The sequence below is a fragment of the Euprymna scolopes genome, chromosome 13 (assembly GCF_053919585.1).
Source record: "Euprymna scolopes isolate OS-2025 chromosome 13, ASM5391958v1, whole genome shotgun sequence".
NCBI lineage: Eukaryota > Metazoa > Mollusca > Cephalopoda > Sepiida > Sepiolidae > Euprymna > Euprymna scolopes.
The window spans coordinates 107,660,824-107,678,864 of record NC_136494.1 but is presented as its reverse complement, the minus strand read 5'-3'; the positions used below and the strand labels follow the sequence as shown (position 1 = coordinate 107,678,864).

The window sequence follows — 18,041 nt, the reverse complement described above, 5'->3', positions numbered from 1 at the left end:
TCTCCTTTGTCTTCCTTTCTCCTTTGTCTAGTCATCCTTTAAAACCCTTCGCAACAATTTTTTTGTTGTGTCAAACAATGTTGATGACACCTCGACTTTGCTATGAAATCTATCGGGTTAGAGGATTCTCCAGCCTACCTTTGCAGTTTCCTTTTTATAAGATTGCTCTATCTCTATTTCAACTATTTCAAGTGTGATAAGTCAATATCTCCTGATTATGTTTGTTTGTTTCCGCAATCAAAGATTTCCCTTTGATTTATTTTGCATTATAATTCCAATGTAGTCGTTTTTCAGTTTGTTATTTTACAAACTGTTCTTGGTGCTCATATAGATATGACAGTAATTTTTTCAGTGTTCCAATATTAACATCAACCTTCTGGCAAGCTGCATGCGTTGGCTAAGTTTTTCATCCTTATCGCCATCGTCGCCACCATCATCGTAGTGAGCTCAGGCTGTTATTATGTTTGCCAGCACAAATCCACACCAATACATATTGGTTAATCTATAAAAAGGTTTATTCAAAAGGACAGATCAGAAACCTCACATTTGCGTGTGCGCGTGAGTACATGTGTATGTGTGTGTGAGAGAAAGAGAGCGGGGGTGAGGGGGAGAGAGAGAAAGTGAGAGAAAGCGAGGTGAACTAGATAGATCTTACTAAAAGCGACCACCTTCTGTTTGTCGTCCCCAGTTTATGGAGACGTCACGCAAACACGTCTTTCCCCATTTAAATTTCGTCGATTAAGGGAAAGAAAGAGCCCCATTCCCTCTGTCCAGAAATCGTATGGTTTACTTAATCTCCGCTCAGTGACCCCTCTGACCTTCGACCTCCAAACTTTTCCATTAAGAAAAATACTATGTAATACATTTCTGCCTTGGTCAACAATTTGGCAGTTTTTTCCTTCTTTCCCTTCTAATTATTACAACGCCCGGTCTCCTTGCTTGAATGTATCTGTCCGTTTTTATTTCCATGTGCCGAACGATTTTATGATTTTTATTTTCCATTGCTAACTCCGGTTTACGTCCGCATGTTCCAAACTCAAATGTTTGCATAGTTCCCGGTGGACTGCATCTCATCCTAGCCATGTCTGTTTTTCTATTTCGTCAGCTGCATTAACCTGTTATATGAGGTTACATATTTTATTTCCCTTGGTCTTGTCTATCGTGGATTTTATATACTTCATTCTGATCGCAATATTTTGTGCAGCTGTCAGTAACGATATTCTTTCTCTGTTTATGTGTCCTTTATGTAGTCATCTCCATGTGCGTTAATTCTTTGGTCAGTCTTATAAATCGTCCATCTAGCTGTTTTTTGTTTTTGGTTTTTTATTTATTTTTTTTTTTTTATTTTCATTCTTCACTGCACTGTTTTTCTAGATTCTTTACTTTGGTGTTGCTTTTGAAGAATGGTAATTAGCTTCTCTGTATTTCTTCTAGTGTATTTTTCTAGTGCTTTAATTGCATCGTTCACACGATCCTCAATATTGAAAAGTCCTTTCCGTCTTCTTTCCTATTTTACATAGACTCATTCGAGTTTAATGCATTGTCATGATCATTAGTTTCCTAGTTTTCTTGATACAGATGTCCAAATTCCTTTTATATAGAGTTTATCAAGTGTCCAGAAAACCTTACTACCTTTATTGTTTAAGTATGTCTTCCTATTATATATATATATAGGTTTTTGCTATATATTTTTGTTTCCATGAGTTTTCTTGTTCTTCTCGTATATATTTTTCATCTTTTCTTTCATGCTTATGTATTTTATGGTATCTGATTAAAGGATTCTTAGATATTTCTAAGTCTTCAGTTCGCATAATCACATCTTGATGAAATAGTATCATTATTGTTGGTATAATGGTTATAGGATCGGTACATCGGGTTCGATTTCTGTCCTATTTACTCCATTACTTTTGTTAATATTCTTGCAAAAAGTATGAATCCTAATTTCCTATCTCCAGTTATGGATTAAACAATAAACTAGACTTTCAAGCTTTGGTTGTGCAACTATTATAGACGAAAGACAACTCCAGTATATTTACAAATATTCTGGTGTTATTTCTAATCATCCTGGCCTTCTTGTCACTGGATTCAAGCATTGTAAGGTTCATGGGAGATGTGGTTGGAGATTGGGTTCTTCAATGCTGAAAGAAGGTCTTCCCTTTCTTATTGTTAGTAGATTTTAAAGAAAAAGACAAAGAAAATAATCAAATTACCTTCCATATGAGAAACCAGACGATCATGACGAAGCATATGGCCCCGGCTGAGCTGGCGGCAGACACCCATATGTAATTGATTGGCCTTCCTGGGTTCATTTCAGCAACGAAACGTCGGTAAATCTGAAAAATTTGGAAATAAGAAAGCATTATGGCAAGAATTTTCCAGATGTTGCATGTGAGATATATATATATATATATATATATATATATATATATATATATATATATATATATATATATATATATATATATATATAGTATAGTATTTACGACTGGGCAACGCCGGGTTGCCTGATAGTCTACCTATATATCTATAAAAAGTGATAATGTATGTCTGAGTACACTTCTCAACTTATATATATATATATATATATATATATATATATATATATATATATATTCATCCAGAAAAAATACCAAATTTCAAGTCTGTAGATCAAAAGTTCGTTTAGTATATAGGTTGAGAAGTGTCCTCACACACATTCTTACTGTTATAGATATACTAGAAGATGTACCCGGCGTTGCCCGGTATTAAATGTAAACGAAGCATCCGTCGAGAAATGTAATGAAGTAAATAAACCGGAAAAAAACTAAGACATACGAGTATTAGGGTTTTTTTCTAAACAATTCACTTATTGTAAGTAAAAATAATCGAGCTGAGATCGAAACCCAAACCTAAAGACAGTAAGTTAAGTGCAGCAAACATTAGGCCAGCTTGACATGATCTTTAAAATATGTTTTCAACCCTACTTATTCTTGATATAATGTGAACTATTTACGCATATGCAGTCATGAAACAATTGGCAGACCGATAAAACTAATTTTTCAATTTTGACTCCTTAGAAACCTTTTTTTCTGGATGAAACCCGATTAAAACGTTTTCCACGTGTCTGGATATCCTATATACCAAATTTCAAGCTTGTATATCAAAAATTCGTTGAATATATAAGTTGAGAAGTGTACTCAGACATACATTCTCACTTTTTATAGATATATAGGTAGACTAGCAGGCAACCCGACGTTGCCCGGTCGTAAATATGCATACTATATTTTAATTGATGCAGAATTCTTATTAGTTATAAACAGAAATATCGTTGGCATTAAATATAACGTTAAATCCCTTTTTAAAAAATGAAGTAAAAAAACGGAAAGAAACTGAGACATATGGATGCAAGTATTATCTTTATTTTTTAAACGATTCACTTCTTGTAAATTAAAAAATAGAATCAGAATCGAGCTGAGATTGAAACTCAACCCTAATGACAGTGATGCAAGTGCGATGACCATTAGGCCAGCTTTAAAAAGTGTTTCAAACACTTATACTTAACATAAGGAAACTGTCATGCTTCATGCGCACATGCGCACATGCGCAATCGTGAAACAGTTGACAAACAGATAAAAATACGATCACCCTCCATGTGCCAATTTTTCCATTTTTACCCCTTAGCACCTCTTTTCTCGGATGAAAACCGATTAAAACGTTTTCACATGTCTGATTATCCTATATACCAAATTTCAAGTTGAGTATATAGGTTGAGAAGTGTTGTTACACACTTAGACATTCTCACTTTTATAGATGTCTGGGTAGATTAAAATACAATACACGATAATAAACAAAGAAAAAGGAAAACAAAATTAAACACAGATATAAACCAATAAAAAAGAGAACTTTATCGTTTTCATTCGAATCAACGAACGTGTCCATAAAAATGGCTTTTGTTTTCAGAAGACGTCCGTTGATCTGTGTTTGTTTGTGGAGAAAAATTGACATGAGAGTCTAAAGTCGAGAATTATTTATAAAGACTACAGATGAAATTCGAAGAAAATGAAATCGTGTAAACACGTATTTCTTCTTACCGTTACTCTTGGCTGTTCTCTCCAGGGTAACAAATATTTATTTCCTTCGTTTTGGTACAATTTGATATCCGGTGAAACCTCCAAGTAATCCACCGTCTGGAAAAAAAAGGAAACAAATGATTGTTTCAGTTTTATATATATATATATATATATATATATATATATATATATATATATATATATATATATATATATATATATATATTGGCTCTAGTTTCTATTTGTTTTTGTTTTTTTAATTCTCTACTTTATACTGTAGTATTAAATACTAACACTGTATTGTGTCATATATATAATACTAATACCAAAAAAGGATATTAATGAGCCTGTTTACTCCCTTCGACTATATATTTAGTACGGCATCTCTTATTTTCATTGATTATTTTATTTAAAGTTTAATAATTTGTGAAAAAGAGGAAAAACTTCATGTGTATTGGCTGACTAGTTCCAGAATCCTCATCTGACATTAGCAGAAGAATTGAAATATTAATATCTAATTGTTTGGTTGTTTTGTTTTACGGCATATTAATTCTTTTTCAGATAAATTTATTTCCAAATTTGATTATTTTGGTAAAAGTCTTTGATGTGCCATATTCTCTATATATTCAAATATTTATTCCTGATGTTTGGTTTGGTTTCGTTTCATTGTTTTGTTTTATGGCATATCAACCCAGTCACTCTAATAAAAGTTTCTATGCATCAAGTTATTAATATCTTTAAATATTTATTCATGGTGCTTGCTTTAGTTGTTTTGTAGAGAAACATTGTTGTTTTTGATTTGCGCTTTGCAGTACATGAGTTTTGCAAAAATACATGAAAAATAATAACATCAGTGTTTACTTCATTCTTTGTCATAGAGTCGGTTGAGATGTAGTTAAAGTGAAAATTTACCAACATTGATAACAAGAAAAATAAAATTTAAAAAATCGACCACCAAAGCGATGGGCTAACCAGATAAGTGTTAAGCCTGGCATGTCATTTATGACAATTGACAAATTGGCCTAAGAGCGTGATAAATGGTGGAATTTTGTTCTCAAGTGCATGGCAAAGCTCTTTAGGGTTCTGCCCGTAAATCAATTTTTATTTCAATTTCTTTTATTTTAATGGTTTGTTGAGAGTGCATAAAGAGTGCATAAAGAGTGCATAAAGAGTGCACTACTCCCAATTTGAAAAGACAAATATTTCAGATTTGCATGAGAGTTTGACAAATAGATTTGACTCATTGTTTTAAAATATCACCGAATAAATAACATAGATATCCAATGAACTAAAACAAACAAAAAATAAAATAAAAATAAATTTACAGCAAATAAATGCTACAAAAGTAAGATAAGTTACCATCTTCCATACTTAGGTAAGTTTTGTTGCGTTTTATCTTATTTTAAAGCATTTATTTATTATTATTTAATTGTAACGAGACCACCATGCTTTCCGTTATAACACCATGACAATCTTCTAGTAATGGTGTCAAAGAAAACGCCCGCTTCTAATTTTTCACGAGCCAAATCGGAAGTAGTAAAGCCAAGCACACTGTCACGAGAATGCTCGTGTCAGTACACTATTTGGTCTAATCCGAGATTGCGATATATTATAAAATAAACAATGGAAATAAAGATGAACTCAGAAAAGAAAAAGAATGCAAAGTTCTTAAAATACCTCGAGGGCTTCCCGTGCGTTTGTGAAGTTCAGTTTTAGAATAAAACGGATTTTGTTTCGAGCAATGATTTCTGGTACTGTGCACCGCAAAATACTGCATGTAGTGTCAGGACATTTCTGCAAAAAAAAAAACAGAATCATATTTATTTATTTATTTATTTATTTGCGGATTGTTATCATCTTCATAGTTTTTGTTTCACGATGTTTTGGCCAATTATTCCAACGTGGGAATACCAAATGCTTTATGTACATCAGCAATAAGTTTGGTCATTATCATATGGGTAACTACTTGAAAATACAACAACAAAAAAATATGTAGATCACCAAAGTTAAACAAGATTGTCTTGGTCACTAATACCAAATGCTTTATATATATTACCAAAGTTACGCAACAATGAGGTTGGTCATTCTCAGATGGGTGTCTACTGGGAATTACCAAATGATTTATGTAGATCACTAAAGTTAAGCAACATGGAGTCTGGTCATTATCAGATAGGTGACTACTTGGAAATACCAAATGCTTTATGTAGATAACCAAAGTAAAGCAACCACGACCTTGGTCATTATCGGATTGGTAACTACTTGGGAATACAAAATGCTTTATGTAGATCACCAAAGTTAAGCAATATTGACTTGGTCATTATCATATGGTTGACTACTGGAGAATATCAAATACTTTATATAGATCACCAACGTTAAGCAATATTGATCTTGGTCATTATCAGATGAGTGACTACTTGGGACTACCAAATGCTTAATGTATATTACCAAAGTCAAACAACAATGATCTTGGTCATTCTCAGATGGCTTACTACCTGGGATTACCAAATGATTTATGTAAATCACCAAAATTTACTAGCAATATCCACGGCGTCGCCCGGAATTGAAGGAGATTGATGGAAATATATATTAGCAATATTCCTAGCGTTGCTGGAGATTGAATGAAATAGGGGCAAATATATAACTAGCAGAATAATCAGCGTCACCCTGAGGGTGACAGAATATAAACTTTGTATCGAAAATGGCTTAAACAATTTTCTATCTCAAAATAACTTCATTCGTGAAGTCGATTCCAGATATGGCTTAAACAGTTTACGATCTTAAAATTAGATTAATACATATATATTGTTTGCTTTCTATGAAATTTTACTAGGCCAGTTTCTTTAGGGAGTAATCTATATATATATATTTTTTTATATTATTATCCGGGAATGATGTGATAGTTGTGCTGGTGGGTAGAAAGAAGCATGATTGTGTTAATTTTAAACGTGCTCTTGCGTTTTCTTTTCGGGGTTGGGTTGGAGAGAGTAATGTCCGTTTTGAAGTAAAAAAAAAAGTATGTGAAATTGTTTCATATATGTATTTAAATTACCCGTCTTAGTGTAAGTAAAATTATTTTAAGTATGTGTTGTATATTACCCGTCCTTGCAAAGGTAAAATTATTTCATATACATGCTGTAAATTACTTGACCTAGGTAAGATACAATTATTTCATACGTGTAATACCCGTCCTAGGTAGGTAAAATATTCTTTTGTTCGAAATAGCAAATGATACATACACATTAAAAATTCCTCTCTCCTAAGAATAACAAATATATTCAAAATCAAATTAAATTTTCTCATTGTTTATACGGTCCCGAGCAACGCCGGGTAGCCCCGCTAGTAATAAAATGAAACAGAATTAGTCCTGGATTATTTGATAATCATCACACAAACATCATAAGGTCATGAATCCATTAGTTTCCAAAGAAATTTAAGTACAGATACTGATTTTATTTTTCACATTCTAGCCTGTTTGATAATCACTAAATTTGAGGCTCGTGTCATCTGCAGATCGCAAAAAGCGCGAAACATTTGTTATGACAGTTTAAAAGCATGTAATTATTTTCTATAAATTCTGTCTAAAAAGCTATCGATAAATGTCTACAAGTGCAAATAGAATACATTGATCGTAATAGATCGATTGTTTTGTTCTACGATATATCAACTCAATTCTATTTAATGCCAAATCCAGTAATTTTTTTTTGGGGGGGGGGGAATATTATATGGTGCAGTTTCTTTACATCTTCAAATATTTATTCATGGTGTTTGGTTTGGTTGTTTTGCTTTATGGCATATCAACTTTATTCAGGTCATTAAATACTAAAATCCAGTAATTGTAGAACAAGGTTTTATGCACCAAGTTTTTTTTTATAGCATTAAATATTTGTTGATGTTGTGTTTGGTTTGATTATTTTGTAGATGAAACTGTTTTGTTCTTGGCTTTAAAAACATGACTGAGTTTTGCGAAGGAAAATGCAACAAAACAATAACAGCAATATTTGGTGCTTTCTTTTATAGCAGGGAACTGATATTTTCAGAAGATCTTATCTAGTAGCACTGAGATTGTTCCTACTAAAAAATAATTAAACAAAAAAAAAAAATCGAAAATATTGTGGTATGAATGATATCAGATACGGTGTCATATAAAAATCCATTTCTTTTAAATGGGCAAATACAGTAGAACCTCGTGATACGGTATAAAAAATTAGTAGCAAAATACAGTACAGTATAAAATATACATATATATAACATTATAAATAACACCGTAAGGTGGGGCAAATTCCGTAACCAGGAGCCGAAAAACATCGTATTCCATATCATAACTAAAAACATCCGTATCCTAGGGCCACCGTACCCCGGGGTTCTACTGTAATTGGACTGCCGAGAATATATTTGGTCCTAAAAAAAAACAAAAAACAAAAAAAAACAATGCTAAACAACAACAATTGACGAGAAATGTTTTCTTTACCGCTACAGCTTGGATTGTAACCCTGGCATGTTTCCGGGTCTCGCTGATGAAAGATGTCCCTTCTCCAACATCGACAGTAGAGACAGTTATTTTCCCTGGGTGCGTCACTACCTTGTCACCTGTCGAACTTTCGCCATCTTCCATATTTTCCCAATTCATAAATTCACATTGGCTCAGCTTACTCTTTTGCTCAACAACCTGGTTAACAAATAAAAGATGTCAAATCAATCTTTCTTTTTTTTTTCTTTTTTTTTTTACAAAGGAGTGACCACTTATCAAGGCCCAGAGGCCACTCGTGGATAAGGGTTAATAAGTGTACAGTGGTTAATGGGACAGTGACGTAGTAATTGTTAATACTGGAAATTTGGTAAATTGGATTACTTAAGGGGAACGGCTCATCAATAACTTGTTTACATTAGACGTGAAGACGGCTATATTATACTCAGCTGGAAAGCAGGCAAATGGAAAAGACTTCCACATGTGTGCAGTTCTAAGAAAAAAGCTTTGTTCATGGAATCTACTTTTAGGTTAAGGCACGGATAAAGATGGGGGAAAATATTGATAGTGTTTTCAGCTAGACGAGTGTTTCTCGTGTTTCTGTGTGTGTGTGTGTGTGTGTGTGTGTGTGTGTGTGTGTGTGTGTGTGTGTGTTCGTTCGTTCCCTATGGATTGATCTTTGTTTTTACTTCATTCAAATGTAGGTTATGTGTTTTGGAATATTCTTAAATAGGTTTTGTATCGGAATGACTCCAATGATTATCGAAAATCGATAATTAAAAAGACCCGGTTAAAGAAAGAACAGTCCGAGTTCATTTGAGAAGTTTTATCATGACACAAGCAGAATGGCTCGACGTATAAAATCAACAGTAGGTTCTTTAATAAGACATGGGCGCGTTCGAAATGAATGTTTCCGTTTCGAGTACAATTGAACCATGATACTTGACTTTTGCATTCTACACTTCAATTCAAGCTATCATAAAAATAATTTCATAAAATCAAAAGTGGGTTCTCTACAGTCCGATGGACACTACAATGTATTGCGGACTAACTCCCTGCACCGCGGTGGGTTCCCGACTAGAGTAGATAATCAATTGATTTGATTGAAAACAGGTGATTTCACCGATTTTGATGACAATAAACGTATTAGAAGTGTAGAACATTTGTTTATCCTCATTTCATTCCAAACAACATCGGGTGTCCCTACTAGTTTATTATATTAAGGGAAATTCTTCACTTTTTTGCTTGCTGTTTATTCCTTTAAAGATCAACCATTTATCATCGTTGTGGTGGGGGTAGTAACATGGTGATATCAGAGCCGCCAAATTAACAGAGTTCTAATGAATATTCAGAAGAAGTCCTCTGGTCTTCTCTTCCCCTGCACGTGACAAACTAGGACGTATCATGCGTGGAACTGCAAACCCATGAAGTACAAATAATGATGTTGCTTCTACGCATGCACAACTGTCATTCTTTTGCTTTTATGCCAACGAATAAACTTTGTACTGACCAGACAATCCGGAGGCATGATTTTGTGGCTTTTGTACAGAAATTATATTCGCTGAACAACGGCGAGCTAAAAAAGTGAAGTGGCCGATTTTAGTCGAAGGCAACCAGAAGGCTACCTTTTCATAATCTTTTACGTAGAGGTGTAGGAAATGGCGCGACTCCATTCTTATAAAAACAAGAAACTAAATATCCAGGCTAAATAGAGCACACACAAAGGAACAGATCAACCAGAGGTCAAATAGGCCTTTGTCCGATAAATGCATTCTCATTGGCTGATAGGAAGGGCGCGGTGGATACTAGAAAGCTGATTGGCTAACTAAAATTTCAATAGAAGATGCGCATATAAAAACGACAAACAACCACAGAATTCGCGCATAAGCCTGAGGAATCCTAGAGTGGATGAAACGCGGAACATTCAGTGTAGCTTAATCGCCATATACATTTTATAACTTACTAACTAGCTCTACCTACGTACTGAGCACTTCTGAAGTAAATACTTAAAGTTTACCCATAAATCTATACTTTCGTATATTAATTTTATGTGAGTAAATTAAGTAGTTATATATATATACACACACACACACACACACACATATATATATATATATATATATATATATATATATATATATATATATATATATATATATATGGGGGTTACCAAACTAATTTCCCAAATTTATTGTACACAAATCAATGTATATATATATATATATATATATATATATATATATATATATATATATATCGAAACGCTAATATCTATTTTAATTATCGTAAAAAAAAATCAACAACTTAAAATCGGCATAACTTTAAAAGCGATAAAAATAGCATGTAACTGATGTAACTGCAGCCGTGGCGTAACAGTATCCGCACTCGATCATAGTACCTATGATTGGAGGTTTTAGCTCCAAAACAGTCATAGAAAGGAGACGCTAATACCTAATTTAATAATCGTTTAAAAAAATCGACACATATATCTATAAATGCGTGTGCTACAACTTTTTCGTTATAAATGCTACGCAATTATACACAACGTAGAAAATATGCATCGCTAGCGTAATAGTTAAATGAAACCAATCATCCAATGAGAAACCATAAAAATTAATAATTAATTTATAATAGTTTGTTTTTCAAATGAATATGCAAATTATTTCATCTTTATGAAGTCATTCGCATATCCATGACTGAGTATATTAAGTACGTTTCAATAATTTTGAAATAGAAAAAGTGGGCTTTTAATATCAATAATATATAATAGATATATACATCCTCCTTATAAGAAATTCGGTTCAACCTCCCTCCTCCACCCGAGACTTTGAAGCTGAAAATCATTCTGAAAATTTTAAGCTGACAAACAAAGAATAACTTATAGCTCGAATTAAAGTATATAGACAAAAGTCAATTATTACGGTTCAAGAAAAATATTAATTTTGTCAGAGAATCAAAATAATATACGGACCTCAATATCGTTGTTGGTAAATAAGACATTTCCGTTTGGGAGGAACATTGGTATCTGGAAAATGGCTAAAGTTTCCGGCATATGACTTGGTCCAAGGTTATGAATATCGAAGTAGATGGCCATCACTTCACTTCCGTTTATCAAGATGGATTCACCTTTCGTATATTTCACGGGGAACATCTCGGAATTTCTGATCCAAAAAAGAATGAAGTCAATATCAAAATATGAAAACGTAAACAAATACACAACAATAATAAAAGTTATTTTGATTTATTTTTTGGAACATGGAAATACAAAATGGTAAACGACTAGTTTCTCTCTATTGAACAGGATCCAAAAATGAGTCTCCAGTCTAATAGGTTCCACACTGTCTAATAAGCTCCAACTCCTGTCCCATCGCCGCAATGTTGCATCCGTGTGCTTGTTTTACAAGTACTCTAATAAAATGTGCTCCAAAAAACCCATAGCACGAAAATACCCCTGACTAATCCTAAAAATAGCAAAATTCGGCGCCTTTAGTGTAGAGGGTCCCGATGCTGGCAACAATTTTACCCTAAAAGTTTCCTCACTCGAATTGCTAGACTTTGGAATCCCTTCCCTGTTTCCTAGTTTCTCGACTATACTAATATACAGAAGTTTAAATGTAATGTGATCAGACATATTGCTGTCCAACTCCCCACCTAGACACTCCCTGTAGGCATGGTCCCTTATTTACAATAGCCCTTATGCCTCCGTGTTAATGTGCCTTGTTTTGGGTGAGTCTGAGTAAAAACACCGCCTGTTCTTACCAGCGATCTAGCACTGGTAATGATTGATCAAATAATTCCTAGTAAGAAATAAAGAAACAGTTTTGAAAACTAAGGAAAAATTGAAATCCAAATGAAGAGTGTAAACATACAAACTACGCACTGGTAAAATATAACGAAAAATCTTCAAGTGCGGAAACCAATTAACATAACCAGATGGCATTGGCAAAGCACGGGTAGGTTCAAATAGAATTAGACTACATCATACAATTAAAAATATAGATGGTAAATACTAAGACAAACTCGAGGGAAATGAAACTGCTCAGAAAATATATAATATAATCCTAACCTTCTCTCTGCAAAGAAGACGCACTGGCAACTGTTAGTTTACTCGTTGTATAAATCCAGTCATTGATAAACATCAGCTTGTCTAAACCGCCATTTTTGTTTTCCATCTTTTTATTGAATGACTGCCAACAACAACAACAACAACAACAACAACAAGATGTTGTATCAGGTTGGCATTTCCATGATTGATTGTTATCAAAGAAAATCAGATCCATACATCTAATTTGTAAAACTTAGAAGTTGAAATTCTGCCAAATATAAAATGTTGGACTTACACGTTACAATGCGTGACAAGTAACGAGGCTTTACGATGACTAGAACCAAGACCGTCTTAAAAGACAAGATGGCCGGTGGGCAAAAATAATTTAATCTGCTGACGTCATCACGGGTAGTCCATTAGTTGCTTCTTGACACCGGTAAACACCGGTAGTGACTCGTGGATATCTCCATTCAGCAAAGTAAGTTTTAACGTGCTCCCCCCTGTATTTAACACGATGTAACTATAATTTAATTCAATGTTATCATCCTAAGTTTTTTACCATTCAAAAGAAGAAGCTTCAAATAAATTGCTAATATTAAAAAAAATTTTTTTACAGCATACAAAACTAATGAAAATGCGAGACAACATCGACTCTTTTGAAGAGACGATTTTTTTAAGCTGTTGACACATGTTTTAAAAATTTAGCAAAAATTAATTTTCCTGAAATTTTCAATATTTAAAAATAAATTATGCCGGCTGATAACATTTTTAAACTTTTTTTTAAAGCTAGAAAGATAAAATTTAAAAATACTTATATATATATATATATATATATATATATATATATATATATATATATATATATATATATATATATATATATATATATATATATATATATATGTATGTATATATGAAACTTAAAAGTAAAAAAAAAGCGCGTGTTCATTTCGGGTTTGTATTACTGTACACATAGATTCGAAAAAGTTGTCAAAAAACAAATATATGACAAATAAATGTTACCAAAGGCAAGATAAATTACTTTTCTACCAAACTAGATATATTTTTCGTGTTTTTATTCAATGCAACATGTTTATTCAGCTCGAAAAACAAGGTGTTATAAATAAAAAAAACTAGAAAAAATATATGTCAAGCTATGTCACGGTAACATATATTGAGCGAGTTTTTTACAGTATTTTAACCAGTTTTTTATTTATAACACCTTTTCCCAAACTTACCGTGTTAAAGAGGGAGTCAGACGCCATCTTGAAATTTCCGGGTTTGTATTACTGTACACATAGATTCGAAAAAGTTGTCAGAAAACAAATATATAACAAATAAATGTTATCAAAGGCAAGGTAAGTTACTTATCTACCTAACTGGATATATTTTTTGTGTTTTTATTCAATGTAACATATTTATTCAGCTCGAAAAACATACAGTGTTTATCGATGTATTGGAAAATTTAAAATGGCGGCCGACTCTCTCTTTAACACGGTAAGTTCGGAAAAAGGTGTAATAAATAATAAACTAGACAAAATACTCTCAGAAATTTGCTTAATATAAGTTACCGTGACATAACTTGATATATATTCGGTGGTTTTTTAATAGTATTTTGTCTAGTTTATTATTTATAACACCTTTTCCCGAACTTACCGTGTTAAAGAGAGAGTCGGCCGCCATTTTAAATTTTCCAATACATCGGTAAACACTGTATGCTTTTTGAGCTGAATAAATATGTTACATTGAATAAAAACACAAAAAATATATCCAGTTTGGTAGAAAAGTAATTTATCTTGCCTTTGATAACATTTATTTGTTATATATTTGTTTTTTGACAACTTTTTCGAATCTATGTGTACAGTAATACAAACCCAATTTTCCAATACATCGGTAAACACTGTATGGTTTTCGAACTGAATAAACATGTTACATTGAATAAAAACACGAAAATATATATCCAGTTTGGTAGAAAAGTAACTTATCTTGCCTTTGATAACATTTATTTGTTTTTGACAACTTTTTCGAATCTATGTTTACAGTAATACAAACCCACGTATTTTAACAAACTGAAAATATGGATATAAAAAAATGATTTTGCATGTTATTTTTGTTATGTGGTGAAATAATCTTAAATAAGAAACATGATTTTTTCTTTAGGTTAATTATTTTTTTACTGTGCAATATTTCATGAATTTATTAAAAATATTGTTTTTGATTTTGAAAAAATATTGTGGTTCATTTGCATTAAAAAATATTGTGGTTCATTTTGATTAAAAAATATTCATTTTGATTTAAAAAAAAAAAAATTGTTCACTTTGATTTAAAAATATTCCTTTTGATTAAAAAAAATTCATTTTGATTTAAAAAAATATTGTTCATTTGATTAAAAAAAATAGTTTAATTTTAATATTTCAAATGTTTTGCTTGTGTTCTGCTTCAAATATTCATAATCTTACATGCATAATTTTCATTTAATTATATTAAATAAACTTCAAGTTTACTACAAATCAAATCGTGTTCCTTCACTTTTTAAAAATGTAATTTATAAGTAATTAAAGAACGCATTCTAATCTTTAAAATCTATAATACAACGAAATATTCAATTGCTTATAATACTTAAACAAACAACTTGTGTTTTATTATTTTATTATTATTTTTTTATTATTAATATTAGATGAGTTTCAGTATAAATCATCGTGTTTTTTCTTTATTTCAATCCAATTTTGAAGTTTTGTAAAGCTGTCTGTAAAAATTACTGTTCATTATTGACAGTCTAAGAGTTCCACATATCTTGCTTGTTGGGACCTCGGCGATGACGTCATTTTTTCAGCTGGCCGGCCATCTTTATAACGAAGGCCACGCTAGAACCCAAGTGTGCCTTTGACCTTTTTCGTGACCTGGACTTTGGCCTTTGACCTAGATATCCTAAAATAAAGCCAATTCTAAGTTAGACCATGACCGATATTCTGACAAAGTTTGGTGACGATTGGTCAATCGATGTGGATTCGAGATTGTACATGAACAAATAAATAAACGAACACAGTGATAACAATCTCGGTTGAAAACATAACCATTCACAATGGTGGATATAAATATATTTCGCATTGCTAGATTCCCAGTTATCGATTATGTGCAAAAGTTTTTTTTTTTTGTTTTTTTTTTTGTAAAAGTGGCAGTTTAAACCAATGTAATTTATTTCATACATATTGTTATTACTTAAAAATATCACTATGGTTAGTTTATAACCTTTTTCTTTCATTAATGCATCATTGTTTTTTTTTCTTTTTTCTTTTTTGTTTTTGTTGTTGTTTTTTTTTTTTTTTTTTGTTTTTTGCTATATTCTCATCTATGTTGACCCGAAAACGACTTTCTTTAGTGAACAGAAGAGGAGTCATCTTCCATCATGATAATCCTTGTTCTCACACAGCACTACTGACTAAAGACTGAGGAAAATTTTGTTGGGAAATCTTACCTCATCCTACATAATCTTCTGCCCTAGCTTCCTCGGATTACTCTTTATTTCGAGAATAAAAAAACTGTTTAGTTTTGTTTTGTTTTGTTCTCTCTTATTGCAAGAACTTAGACACAAACGTCGGAAAGTGGGATTGAGAAGTCCACGCTCATGAGGAAGGGCACTCTGACCTGCAAATCGTATCTGAACAGACCAGTCGGTATTCCTCGGTGATTGAAGCTCAGGCCATTAGTAATAGACTGACCCCTTCTCAAAGAGATAAGGTAAAGCTTGGGAGGGTGAACCTTCTAAAACTACATCAAACTTTACTCTCACCGCAACACCAACAGGGGCCGGATAATAGAATGGTCTAATCTCTGTTGATTTGGAGGGGGTGGGGTACATGGCTTTAGGTTAACATCATGACAGGAAGTTGAACATGAATTAGATTCATATTTCACATGAAAGCCTAAAGAATCTTACAAGCGAGACATTTATAAACTCGTCAACAGATGGAAGGAAGTTATATATATATATATATATATATATATATATATATATATATATATATATAGAGAGAGAGAGAGAGAGAGAGAGAGAGAGAGAGAGAGAGAGAGAGCAAAGGTCCTTATTGTTATGAATAAAGATTTTCAAAACCACAGTGAAATTTGAAACCGGCAAAACTTCATAATAGTACCTAAATTGAACATTACAACAAAATAAGAAATGAATCAAAGGGTTTCACTTACACCGTCAATTCCGGCTGAGCTTTCATATTGAGTTGAACCGTTGTGGTTTCTTGATTGTTAGATTCGTTGATGTCCTCGCTTTCTGTCGTCACTTGCCCTTGCAACCAGATGCCCTTCTCAATGCCCTTCCTGTCTATGCTGGGCAACTGGTACGTCAGGATGAACTTGACGTTCGTATTTCTACGCAGAGGGTTGGCAACGTCGCATTCGACGGTTTTTTGCCGATCCAGACAGTCGACGCGATGGTTCTGCTCCAACGCACGGACACCCATGTAACGTAGGTCGCTGGTCGTGAAGAATTTCGCAGAAGTGAGAAAAGCGTTTTGCCCGTCGTTGCCGACCACGACTTTGAACTCGATCTTTCTGGTTTGGTTCACGATGACATCGTTCATTGGCGCCAAAGACAACGTCAGATCTGAACGGCAAACCCCATCTTGTCCGCAATCTTTCAAAAAGGCTATCTTAAATTAGACAAACAAATAAAAGGTAAATGAAGTCAATATAAATGCTTGTGTGGATTTAAACAAAACTTGTATTACTGATGGAGCTCACTTTAATCACACAAAGTGAGTTCACAAACCCAGTCAAATATAAAAACTAAAATATATAAATAACATTATTAAATGTGACGATACTACCTTTTGTTTATAATAGGTTATTCTAAAAACCCTATCAATAATGTCCTCCATTCTATCGGTACCTAAATCTAAATGTGGATTCCACGAACAAAGGTTCTTCCCTAGAACAACCAGCCTGTGGAACTCTGTTCCGCTGGTCTGCTTTCTAGCTGACTACAATATTGTCCAACGTAAACAAGTTCTTTTTTAACCGTTCTTTTAAATAATCAAATTATACCAAATTTTCACTACTAACTATTACTACGTTATTGTCCCAATGGCTACTGTACACGCATTAATCCTTATGTTTAAGTAGCCTCCGGGCCTTGATAAGCGGTGACCCATTTGTAAAATAAATCTTTTTTTTTATTTTTTCGTTGTATTACTTTCAATTGTTAAGAATGAGGGAGATGGGGGGGGGCATAGGGACTAATGGAAGTGAAAGTTATATAAAACGTATGAAATTAGAGCCAACTTTAAAACAGTATACAACTATACAGTTAGAGGTTCATTTGTTTAGTTAATTGCAAATTTTGGCTATTCAAAGCCAAATGCTCTTGGTCAGTATAGTATATGCTACAGAAGTACATAAAAATATTGATCATGTCCAAATGTTGCCGCACGAATAAGTATTGCATAAAATATTTCAAATTTTCTATTAT

The 18,041-nt window shown here is 32.8% G+C and overlaps 1 protein-coding gene across 2 annotated transcripts in view; it reads right to left on the bottom strand.

The window, feature by feature from the left end:
- LOC145292146 (integrin alpha-9-like) overlaps positions 1 to 18,041 on the bottom strand; it is an 89,977-nt gene that overhangs the window by 1,291 nt on the left and 70,645 nt on the right. For both annotated transcript variants that reach the window (XR_013869557.1, XM_080138275.1), the window contains exons 15-20: positions 16,763 to 17,223; positions 11,486 to 11,675; positions 8,518 to 8,715; positions 5,727 to 5,843; positions 4,071 to 4,166; positions 2,211 to 2,333 (exon numbers count right to left, since the gene is read on the bottom strand). Coding sequence is in view for 1 of the 2 variants with exons in the window: in XM_080138275.1 (XP_079994401.1) it covers positions 2,211 to 2,333; positions 4,071 to 4,166; positions 5,727 to 5,843; positions 8,518 to 8,715; positions 11,486 to 11,675; positions 16,763 to 17,223 (1,185 nt within the window). In the remaining variant the exon portion in view is untranslated. The remainder of the gene's footprint in view (positions 1 to 2,210; positions 2,334 to 4,070; positions 4,167 to 5,726; positions 5,844 to 8,517; positions 8,716 to 11,485; positions 11,676 to 16,762; positions 17,224 to 18,041) is intronic.